This window comes from Manduca sexta, chromosome 19 (assembly GCF_014839805.1).
Source record: "Manduca sexta isolate Smith_Timp_Sample1 chromosome 19, JHU_Msex_v1.0, whole genome shotgun sequence".
NCBI classification, from domain to species: domain Eukaryota; kingdom Metazoa; phylum Arthropoda; class Insecta; order Lepidoptera; family Sphingidae; genus Manduca; species Manduca sexta.
This window is the reverse complement of record NC_051133.1, coordinates 4,722,761-4,735,986: the sequence shown is the minus strand read 5'-3', so window position 1 is coordinate 4,735,986 and position 13,226 is coordinate 4,722,761. Positions and strand designations below refer to the sequence as shown.

General features: G+C 33.8%; 1 protein-coding gene across 1 annotated transcript; it reads right to left on the bottom strand.

Annotated features, from left to right (window-relative positions):
• Positions 1–8,075: 8,075 nt before the first annotated feature.
• Positions 8,076–10,837, bottom strand: LOC115441768 (protein takeout-like). The gene is made up of 5 exons (XM_030166669.2): positions 10,744–10,837; positions 10,078–10,297; positions 9,454–9,584; positions 8,819–8,971; positions 8,076–8,401 (listed from the first exon to the last, which is right to left on the bottom strand). Exons 1-5 carry the CDS (start codon positions 10,808–10,810, stop codon positions 8,247–8,249), a joined length of 726 nt encoding a protein of 241 aa, XP_030022529.1. The 5' UTR covers positions 10,811–10,837; the 3' UTR covers positions 8,076–8,246.
• Between the last annotated feature and the right edge of the window lie 2,389 nt (positions 10,838–13,226).

Here is a 13,226-nt window from a genome sequence, read left to right as displayed (position 1 = left end):
CATAGGGAAAGAAAAATAAAACCAGAAATACGAAATCCGATGCATATTTTTATATAGATATATATTTTTAATAGAGGTATATATATATTCTTGGCATCCCAAAATAAAAACAAGAATTTAATATAGCCGCAGCACGGTTATATATACTCCTGAAGTGAGTGAATGACTTCTTGCAGCGCTGGTCGGGTCATGCCATGTTGTTGTTGTCTGTAAACCTCTCTATTAGCTGATCTCCAGCAGGCAGCATAAATTCATTTCAGCCTTGAAACCTAAAATATAATGTAGAAGTTGAGTAAACATGTTCAGATTATTATTATTGTTAAACTGTTGTCTTTAACTTTGGCAAAATATTTCCGACAATGTGGGTATGTTAATAATAATCTACATAACTTACAAACTGGACAGCTCGTCCAAGGAATATACTTGTCTTTGCTGTGGCGCCGCAAAGGTGCAGTCAATACACCGCCGGGATATGCCGTCTCGATTAACTGTCCTGGGTCTAGGCTCTAGACGACATTGTGTTGCTTACTAAAAGCCTTCCGTCTAAAAGTTCGAAACGCACACTTACACTATGTTTTTTAAAAGAGGATTTTTCAACTCAACATTAAAATACACTCCGATCTTTAGTGAGATAAAATATATTAAAATATTTTAATGATTTAACATTCAAACAAATCTAAAATGTCAAAATGTCATTAATTTCTGTTGCCAGTGTAATAAAAATCTGTACCCATATATTCATTAATTAAAAATAAAGTCCAGACATGTTTTAGCCGACTATTGTATTTCTGTCAATGCAAATACAAGTCGCTATTTGTTTGTTTTTGGAACAATTAATATTTTCTCTTTTTTTACCCGCTATTTGGAGTTTGGTCATAATTATTAAGTAAAATATATTATTTTATAACAATATATTTGAGATGAATAATATATTTAATACATATATTATAGATTCAAGTACGGGCACATTTATTGTACATAATATTTACTTTTTATTCCATTTAAAAGGGAATTTGTTATGAATTGGTATCAATTCGCCATATTGGCAGTACATTATCCGGTGTTTCATTTGCAACAATTAAACAACTTTTTTCATATCTTTTAAACCCCCATTCGCTTATGACTGAAATAAATACAAATGAAGTAATAATTAAAATGATGATTTTTCGTGAATATTTGGTTAAGACGCATGACTGACGCAAAGATAGCCTGGTTTTGGGCATTGTCCTTTCAGCCCGATCCGTCCAGTGGTTTGGGTTGTGCGTTGATAGATCACTATGTCAGTCAGTCACCTTTGAGTTATATATATTTAGATTTACGAAGAGTGTAATAATTTTAAACATTCACATATCTTTTGTGTTTATAATATACATCTTTAAATATAGTACGATATAGTAAGTAGGATTAGTAGTATAATAGAACTAATTTATTTATAGAATTGTTAATTTACTCTATTCTATCGCACTTATATATCATTGGTTTACTGCCAGAACGCTCTAATGGCAAAAAATGATGAAGTACAGTTTATAACGCCCTGAAATTATATAATATTTAAAATACTCACTTGATTTTAAGAACAAAAATATTCAAGAATATAATTGCCTTTTAATTGTTTTAACATAATTAGGTATACCTAAGATGATATAGGGAAAACAATACAACTAAAACTATAAGCGGCTTAATTCATACTTTTGTATTTGTCAGTTAATGAGTTCTTGCAGTAAACCGACGATATTGTATTAGACGGAGACCTCAGTTTTGGCTGGCTGGAACATTGGAAATTATCATTTTTATTCACTTCCATTACTTCACATTAATATATCGTATCGTGGTATTCATCATGAGGCAGTAAGTACAATGGTTACACTATCCTTCAATCCGACATTACTGACTTACGATATATCGTATGCGATCGCCAGCATGCCGTTTATTCTCACTTGCCTCAGTCGGTTTTGCACGATGGAACGTTTATTAGTTTACTTCCAACTACAAATAATGGATGAGAGTTTTATGTAAAAGAGTTAAAATGGTTTTGTTAAGTTCCTGAAGTTTGATCAAACATTGGAAAAGTTTGGTCGTGTTTGGAATTATTTCAATTAGGTATAAGTAACGTTGGGTATCTTTTATCGGTTAATTAGTTTCATATTATCTATATCTATATTTTAGTACATCGCAGATAGAGCGTGTTCACACCATCCGTTTTAATTACTAAGCTGCCAACACACAATCATATTGATGACCCGTATATTGCTAGCGGGAATCACTGTAATGGCGGACGGCTTTGTCATAATACCCTCATAACTCTTAATCCGATGTTTTAGCACTCGATAATCGTTATGAATAGTCTCAAGAGTAGGTAAGTTGCTATCGATTAATTGTTTGAGATATTTTAAAATGATTCATAACTGTCGTTCTGTTTTAATCGAACAAATTGGGTTTGCATAACTTTTTTTTATATGAGGACGGCAAAGTGACCTCAAAGAAGCCAATGGTAAGTGGAGGGGAGTCCTATAGAATGTCGACTAACGAGAAATGATTAGCCCTCGACAGTCGACATAATTGTGCCGGCCTGTTGGAACCGAATATACACAGACTGATCCCGGAATGTGACACACTTACGTGGGCCACTATGGCGGGTTTTAACACCTTGTGTACGGTGGTCGCTATCCGGGCGGATATTAAATATATCCTACCACCAGCAAAAGTATTAGTAGTATACGAAGACTTCGCAATAAGTCAAAATATATTCCAAATTAGCGTAAAAAACCGCCATAAATATGGGTATTAAAACGTTACCATATATGGAGGCAATAATTTATCCGTTAGATTAGGAAAGGTCCAAAAATATAATTCACCGCACAAACCTTTTGAATAATACGGGCCTAATTCGTGTAATCAAGGAAATCGCGTTTTAATAATGGCAATGTATGGGTGTATTTAGAATTAAGGTATTTACCATCAGGATAAATACTTATAAATGTGATTTGTGTATGTCGCAATGGCAAAATTTCAGCATTTTCTTAATTTGTAGTAAAATTTCCTATGCTATCCTTATTTTGACTTCTGATATTCTAATCATATTCCTTAAATGTTTTTGACCCTTTGTATTCAATTCTCAATTGAGAAATGGTGCAAATCATATGAATAAGACTTAGCAGACTTTTTAAGTAATCGTACCAGTAATGGACAAGTTACCACAAAAAATCGAGTAGTACGAAGGATAACTCCGTTTGCGGCCTTTTATTTGCCAGAAACTTGATACTGTCAACGAGAAACTTTCCACTCAGAACTACATCCGAGGCATCTGCGCGTTCAGTTAAGCTTTACGACACAACTTGATATTTCGCTATATACGATGTTTTACTTGTTATATTTGCTGGAACTGATATGGAAATTTACTGATTAATCTGTGTTTAACATTGTTTTGTATTGAAGAATTGTGTACTTTTCTGTAAAAAGTAGCCTATATGGTAATCCAGATATTTCCGTCATGTGCCATATTTCGTATATATCATGATGATGATGATGATGAAGTTCAGGAGCCACAGTCATGATGCTATATTACAAATGTTAACATAGGAAGCAGAAGCAAAATATGGGAATGTCATAATCAATCGACAAGTCTATCGCAAGGATAAGTTATTCTCATACATAACGTTAGCGTTAACGATTGTAAAAAGGCATCTTGGCTACCCCCCAGTGGTTTTTGCGTTGACATAATAAAATCGAAATATTTTAATTGACTTTCGCTATTATAATATGAGTAAAACACGACTATCATTTTTCACGTGCCATGACTACCTATTTATATGACAATTCATGTATAAATATCGAATTAAATGAAATAACGGTTAACAAAGAGAAATTTTAGGAGATAGCAAATATTCGAAACGCGTTAGTAATTAACGAAAGCTATGACGAAGAGAATGTCGAATGACCAAAAACTGTCCCAATTACGTAGCCCCGTGTTGTGTGGAATGGTGTCGGAATTGCGAGTTGATGCTTGAAATTAGAAATGTTAGTATTCGTAGGATATTTAATGTTGCCGCTTGACTTTGATGCTGCGCAAATGTGCATCTTTTACCAGACAGGGCAATAAATAAACTGCTAAACTTATTAATTTAGTAAAAACTTCTGTTCACTAATTAATTATAATTGTTACTTTAGTCATTTTTTAAGTAACTGTGTTTCATGGTACGGGGTCCCTATTCTCTATATAGGGGCAAATCCGTCTTTTTGCAATTACCTGCTTTCTCTTGGAATAACAGCCTCGGTAGTCGTATATACATATAAAAGAGACTCATTAAAATAAAAAAAAAAAAAATATTTTATTTATCACGTAGGCGAACAAAGTTGCACTTGTGATACGTCAAAACAAAGCATAAGAATAATTATTATTTCTAAACAACTATTAAAATTACTTATATAACAATGGACATTTTAAATTAGGGATAATGTTTATACAAAAGACAAGGTACAAACCGAAGTAACCAGCTCGGGCTGGCAAGTAGGGGGAAATCATTTTTCCCGCCTTCACACCCACCACTACAACTTCTGTAAGCCATGATCAGCTGTTGCATGCATTTTATAACATCGAGCGGTGAAGGTCGGCGAGTGTCAGGGAAAAATAATTTGTCATTATTCCGCAACGAAATGAATCAAAGAGAAAGATAAGGAGTAGTTGGAAATATTAGTTGTCACCTATAAATGTAATGAACAGGTAAGAGAGTCAAAAAATCCCCTATTTACCTAAACGGCTGCCAAAACTGTTCTCTCTCTCTGTTTAAAAAAGACGAATATGTTCCCTTAGACGGAGTAGGGCCCATAACCGTAATTAAAAACGAAATTTTAACAGTTCGTTACTGCCATTATCTGGTCCATAAATTGTCAGATTCTGATGCACGCAAGATGCTTACCGCCTTGAAGTATGAGTTTTTTTTAATCTTGGTATCATAGCAACAAGACTCCGCAGTTGGCTAGCGTTGTTTCAAATAATACGACGATCCACAAGGAACAGGGCTATTAAAACTGTTTATTGATAGGTAATTTTATTTTTTATTTTTTTCGGTCGCCAATGTGATATCAGCCTGTTTTACTCACTATCAAGTAACAAGTCTATGATATGATACGTTTTTACTATATTCTTAAATCACAATCCAGTCCTATACCAAAGTAAATAACATTAGTGCTCTTCTATCAGCAAACCAGAAACCAGACATATTTACCCGGCTTCAGAAAAAGGAGGAGGTTCTCAATTCGACGTGTATTTAAATGTACGTTTGAATAGTCACTGTAATAACACAGACAAAAGTAATAAATTTTCTTGTTACAAAGTTATATTGGAAAATCTAATTCATTGATATAAACATTGAACCCACAACATAAACTACACCAAATTATTTAAAGAAAGTAATATTGAACTTTTTACGTGCCGTGTTTAGGGGTTACTTTCAGAGCTTAATATTCCGTGGTTTGCCGCGTTTAACAACTCAAAAAATTTCGTTTACGGCTGTCGGTTTACGAGTTTGTGCCGTCAGTTTTCAAAACATAATGAAACATTCTACATTATATTACCAAAGTCGAACTAATTATACTTAAGCCACTTGTAAGCATTACTTTTACGAGTCTCATTATGTATATTTACGGTTGTAAAGCAGTGTGTACCAACTACAGCTATTTTATAATCTTCGTCGTATAAGTTATGAGGTTTAGATATGCTTTTGCTATTATCTTTTATAACTTTAGGATCCCTAAATGGCTGAAGGAGGAATTATATCACAATTATGTTAAAAGAGTATTACGATGTTCAGATTTCATTGAATTGGCATTATCCTGATTATTGACTCATTTTCTCCTGTCCAAACAAGATGTAACAAATGAAAAACTACAACTATTTTGTTATTTTTAAATCTTACATTGAAATGTAGTATCAATTATATCATTACCCTGTAAAAATCATTAACACAATTTGAGTGTTCCCAAACTGCGATGAAATATTACTACGTAATAATGCATCTGCAATTGGTTTCCTAACTCATAACGTAAAATCATCGGTCGGTGGTCGTGTCAGTTCCCGTCGATTGGCATTTCCATTCTAATTAGCCCACTCTAACGACAATCCTGCATATTGACTGAGAGCCGTGGCGACAACAGGAATTTGGTACCGACAAGCTAAATTAGAACAGCTTTGTTCTATTACTAGTGTCGTTTAAGAATTGATTTGGTTGTAGGTATTGACTTTAGGAATGACTGAATGCAATAGGTTTTGTTCTTCAATGTTGGATTTAGGAATACCAAAGACGTTTTGCTCGTATTACTGTTTTCTAATTTTAAGATGCCACTTTACTTTTGCTTTTGTTTATACCATGTTTTATAATCGGCTTGTAAACATTTTATCCGACCTCAATTCGTATTGTAGCAGAAAGTAGAAGACATGTAGTGCTTTAAAAATGTTTGGTGGACCCCCTATTGGGTTTGGATAAAAGCAGGGAGAAAGAGACTTCTAACGTTTTTGTATTTTGTATCATAAATAACATATTGCCTATATAATTCATTCTGTGTATTTTTAATGTAACCAATATAATAAACAGGTGTCAGTACAAAAAAAGAATCGGTCCATATGCAGATTTTAATAAATTCATAGGCATACCGTAAACATTCAATCGGATTATATGGAACCCATATAAATAATTCAAGGGTGTTTTTTGATTCGGGTACAAACGCGTTGCATTAATATTAATGTATCAATAATGAATAACGAAACGTGAAGAGTAAATAATACGCCAGAATTTTATTAATTAAACATTTCTATAAGTAAAGAGCAATAAGTTTATATATTCATTCAAGTCCGCTCCCGGTAGGTGGTAACGATGGGTCATAATTATTATTTTCCAATCGTAAAATAAATATTAACGATATGATTGAGATGTTTTTATTTGTATACGTAATTAAATGTGTTGAGGGCGCATGTTCTACTGAAACCCTGGTCATAATAAAATTGTTTATATCTTTAAATATTTCATTAATAGCTGCCTGGTCGGTAGCTGTCTACGTTTTATGGATGCCTGGTAATTTTATATTTGCTTAGGAAGTTACTTGCGTTCAATTATTTTAATTAAATCACGCTTGTATCCCTAAAAGGGTACGCAGTGATGTAATTGGTACATCTACGATTTGCGGATGGTTCACGTCATGATTTTTAATAAGAAGCGAGCCTTTGGGTTAAACTTAAGTAGACATCGATGCCTAGGATATCGTGTAAGTCATTCGTGATACACAAGTCTTATAAAGCTTGTTGCTGTGAGCTAACAGATTGTTGATGGCTTGATTTTTGTTGTACGTTTTGATGAAAGTTATAGGTGTTGGGATATATTTTTATTTATATATACATATATATAAAAATAAAATAAAATGCTTTATTCATCACGTAGGCGAACATGGTTGCACTTATGATAAGTCAAGGTACATGAGAATATTTAATTATTACTTAATTAAATTAGCTTATAGTATACAAAGTAAATTTCCTAATTCTTCTTAGACATTTATTTTCTGTTTATATATTAACTTAATAATTTTACACTTGCCTTCATGTTGGGATCTATAGTGATGTGTCCACACTACTACTAGTGATGTTCTTAGTCTTATGTTCACTCTTTAACAATAAGAACTAACAACACTAGCCGCGATTGATAGAAAGAGTCAAACATCTACAAGTTTTTTAACTAGTTATTTATACATTGCGATACACGTGCTGTCCAACAAGTTGATTTAAAATTTTATTTTCTATTATTGGTAAAACTGTATTAAAATACGTGTTCTATCAATTTAGCAAATTGCATTTAAAACGAGGTGAACTAGTCTTCAAATTATTATAATTTCTTATAAGTCGCTTAACAGAAGCATGTTGCCTTTTACTTATCTTGTAGAATGATTATGACATTTAGAAAATTATATCTTGACAAAAAATTAGTTATAGTTTTCGGACTAGTATCCAACCTTAAAATCTTCTAGACTTAAAGCTATGATGGAGAACGTATTAAGAAAGAAAACAAAAAGTTTTTATTGATATTCATTTATTTAACAATAACATTAAAGTAGTTAATTTCTAATGATTGTTTTGACAAAACTTGAACATAATAAAAAAAAAACAATTTATATTAAAACTATTACAAAAAATATATCCAACTAAATATAATCTGTGAAGAAGCAACGTTCATAATTTTTAAACGAATGATTTTCCAGTGCCTTTAAGCAATGATTTCCAGTTCATCAATGGGTAGCCCTGCCAGGAACTTGTTAATGGCACCGATTACGATGTCCGCAAGCTCCTTGATGATGGGTTTACCAATTTCGGGCACCAGATCCCTCCAACTCTCACGGATGATCGCACGGATAGGATCAGCTGCAATAATACCGGTATCATCAATATTACTAATGAACCGTTATTTCTAACACAACTTATAGCTACCTACAGCTCCTATTGTCCAGACGTGAATTTATATTCACATTCTCATGGGTACTACTGGAGTACTACTATGTTGAGTAATACCTGTGAACTACATTTTGTTCGCAGTGTAAAATACATTCATCCTTCTTAATATTAATGTATTCTTTGAGAAGAAAAGTGGCGTGGCAATGTTTCTTCCCCACATATTTCTGCCACTTTCTGTGCTATTGGATATGTCTATAGTCATATTGGACTAAATACTATTCCCATAAAACTATGTCTTTTCAAAAAGTTCAAAATCTTTATCTGCAGAACTCAGGGGCTCTGTTTGTTTAAACTGGGCTACTGCTTTGATATTTGTAATACACTTACCTTTGGTATTATCTCCGTTGAACAGATTGTGGAATTCAATGAATAATTGCTCAACAAAGTTGAATTTCAAATCGTATGTTGCAATTTTGTAGTATTCGGCGCCATTCTTATTGAATTTCTGCAGATTAGCTTTCACTGTGAGCTTCACTTTTTCTGTAAATTAGTGAAATGTTTTAACGATAAGATTTCTAACCGTATTTTGTCCCTATATCCAAATTATTTGATGTGAGTAAGAAAATTACAAATGATTGCTTAGCAATTTAAAACAATGATTAGTAAGTATAATTTTCAAAGGAGTAATTGTTTCAAAATAAATGTAATATTGCGGATATTGAGAATTATTTACTGGCAAAGAAATTGGTTTCGAAAGTTTTTTTACGCCGAATCTACGTTAGTTCCATAACACTCGAGCCAGCTCAGGTTAGTTCTGTCTATCACTATGAGATGAATTCTTCATTCTTTCAATAGCCAACACTTTATTTACTACCCTATTATTCTTGTCATTAGTTTCACTACAAACATCTGCCTTAACCATGACTAAAATGTTTGTAGATAAAGTTGTATTGATTCCATACATCTATCTTAACAATGAGTAAGAGAACTTCAAAGACTTCAAAAGAACAAAAAAATATTACCAGTTTTCATCTCCGTCTGACCATGTCCCTCGACAGGCACGCTAAGGAGAGAACCTCCTGCAGTGTAAACCCCCTTGACTTCGATTGGAGTCTCAATCACTACAGTCAGCACAGTTTTATCGTTGTTAGCTCTGTAATCAGCATAAGAATTTGTTATACATGATATATATGATATAGGGTAGCTGGTTTTCATTAGCACAATATTACAAAATATATTTCGTGGGATCACGCAGACACTTGTAACTATCATGTTCTGAGTGAACATGACATTTATTTTTAGGAGTTTATAAAAAAATGGTAATTATAATAGAAAATAATAGAAGTTTTTTAAAACTTAAAACAAATATAATTGACAAAAGTAAAATTACAATAAATATAGATGTAATAATTATAGGTTCGGGTAGCTCATACGATGGTATACCTCCGGGCGTCGACGTTAATTTGTAAGAGAGGCAATATTAAGGTTGTATTCTACCCGGTAGAGATAATGGCTCTTGACTTTCTCTAGAGAAAATTCATATAAATGATCACCAGACTTGGGTATCGAGCCGTAGACATAATCGGTATTCAAATCGGAATATTTAAAGGATAAAGAATTGTAAGAGAAAACGGTTTTGAACTTACTCTACTTTCTTTAAAACAGCTTTTTTCAAGCCGACCACATTTAAGTCTTCGAACTTCAACTTAAGGGTGCCTGAATCAGCTACTGCTTTCTTGATGAATAATGGATCTACGGACGGTGTGTTGAGTTCCTTTATGCCCTCGACAAAGTGTGGTACGACTTTATTAGCAGAGGTGAGGAGACAGGCCTTGTCAGTCCATAAGCACTTGTCAAGATAACTCACTGAAAGAAATTAATACTTTGGTTACAAATATTTTGAATCAATCAGGAAATGAGACATGATTATAAGTATTATAATAAAATTACAATCTTTGTTTTATGTACTATCTAATGCCAAACGGGCTTCCTCTCCTACCGAGAGGTCCATAGTCTATCACGCTGGCCTAATGAGGTTTGGAAGACTTTATATGTATAACTTCGATATCCGTATGTAGAATTCCTATGTAGGTTTCGTCACGATGTATTTCGTCCCTTTAAAAAGATTGATAATTCACAAAGAATATACACTGTGAAATCTTGAGTTTTGAGCTTGTGGACCTTCGACTTGGCAGACCATTCGATTCTCAGACTATAGCCGCTAGGTGTCGTTATAAAATTCTATTTAAAATGGTTTCTATCATCTCTCCTCGTAGTCTCAGTCACGGTCTTTTTTAATGCTCAGTCTTTACCTTTTCCACATTCCGCTCCGATCGCAAAATATCCAACGCACAGAACAAATAATTTTAGAGAGAACATTTTGTCACTATTATTTTTCGTGAGAAGCTGATATGTTACTGAAGATATCAGGTGAAATACCACCATTTATAGTGTTTCTTTGAAGGTTGTGTATTTGACCCGAGGACGAAACGTAAAACAAAACATCTACTAGTTTTGCACTTTATTTTTTTCTAAGAGGAAAAAGGTGACTCCTTCTAAACCTGTGTTCTGAGCTGTCGTACGTTTTATTGCAATTTTTCAGAGTTCCGTAATCAAACGTTTCTAATGTTAATTATTGTTTTAAGTTACAAGACTATCTTTTATATGTGTAACAGACCCTCCGTTAGAAAATATGACTCCAGGTCGATTTCGGACGCTGAGTAGCAGTATGCATACATTGTTGTGTTCCTATTTGAATTAGCTAGTACATATATTAACTGACATTATGAGAGGTAAGTAACATATTGCCACGGAGCGCCTTGTAAGTTGTAATTATAATTTTTTAAGGTCTTTCTATTGTTTATGGGTGACCCTTATCATCAGGTGAGCGGTTCGCTATCTTATCATTAAGTTGTATAGAAAATATTTTCGGATGACAGTGGCAATATTGTTTTTTAAATGCTAAGCAGAATAGTTAAAATTTATATCGAATATTAGGAATTCGAATTCTTTAATTTTTTCTGTAACATGGTTGAAAAAGTATCTAGCGTGAACACAGAACTGGGGCATAACAGCATGTGCAAGAAGATCCAACATGACAAGTTAGCTTTTGGTTTCTTACGAATTAAAATGAAATTAAATTCCATCTGAGATGTGTGATAAAATATATCAACGAGATTACTAAGCTTTCGACACCGAAACGAAGTGTCGAGGCAATAGCCGCAGGTTCAAACCCCAGACACACCTTTGACTTTACGAAGCTACATATCTTGACTTATCGTTTGCTTCAACAAGGATAGTGTTGTGAAGAAACCGACATAACTGAGAATTCTTTATCAGGTTTAATCATGAATTTAAAAGGTATGTGAAACCGGTTATGTCTTTGCGGAATGTATTGGCACTTATGATATCAGCCCTTTATTATGTCCCACTGCTCGGTATGATTGACTGCTTCGGTGGCGTCTTGTACTGAATGCGTGGTACGACAGCGCTCTGAGGGTTCGAATCCCGGATCTGGCAAAGTGATATTTGGGTTTTTCTGCTCAGTATCAGCCCGTAGTCTGGAATTTGTGCCCAATTTGGCAATAGGCTCGCCCTCTATCACACCATGAGACGCTACACACTTAGTGAAAAGTGGGTGCCTTGGTTGCGCGTCTGCATACCCCTTCGGGGATAAATGCGTGATGTTGTGTGTGTGTGTGCTCGGCACGGGCCTCCTCTACTACTGAGAAGGTTTAAATCAATCTCAAAATTCCTATCGAGAACTTGTTGGGTATGCAGGTTTCCTCGCGATGCCTTCCTTCACCGAAAGCAAGCGATAAAAAATATACATAATTTATTAGAAAAGTCAGAGGTGTGTGCTCTTGGGATTTGAACCTACGGACAGTCGCGGCAGCCCGTTCCACATCCAACTAGGCTATCGCCGCTTTTATATTGACACTTACGGTAACAATTTTAAATTTAAGACTATTAAGAATTAATATTATAGATTACGATTTAATAATAACTAATTGCAAGTACAAGCTTCTAATAATCATTATTAAACACTAATGATAATTAGAGTAATATATGTTCGGACTATTATTCATAACACCGCCTAAAGCGCATTGCTGGTTTCATTTGTGTAAATGGATAACATATCAATTAAAACACGTTACTATAAACGCTATTATAACGTCGCATTTAACGTTATTGACCAATATTGTTATAACTAGTATTTACTTTCCACCGCGCTCGCGTTTACTTTTTACAGTTTAATATGCACACAAAATTGATTTTACTTTACTTCTAACTTACATTTACACATCTTTACTGTCGCATGAATGTGATTAGAAGTTAAGGCTAGAGGCTAAGTTACATTACAGCAACTGGATAAAAAAAACGGACAATTGAGTTGGACACGCGCACGTAGTGTTCCGTAACACCTTGTAGGTAAGGTATTTAAATATATAAGTTCGAAGCTGACAAATTTTACTTTGTCGTTCAATCCTGAGAGACGTTTATTGCATCAACCGCAAATAATATGTTTGTAATAGTAAATTCACTTTTTTCCTTTTTAAAGTCCATATTTATGGATTTCCATATAGTTTTCAGCTTATTTCCTTTAGATTCAGGCACTATAAGAGATTGTTCTTCCCATATTTCATGATTCTAGAGCAAAGGGAACCGTACGAACGAGTACCAGGTTCTGATTCCCTTGTGAAATCGCAAAATATGCGACAAACTGTCATAATATCTTTTGATCGCGTTGTCTTACAAGTTTGATATTTTCACAACTGAAAGAGACCATAGATCC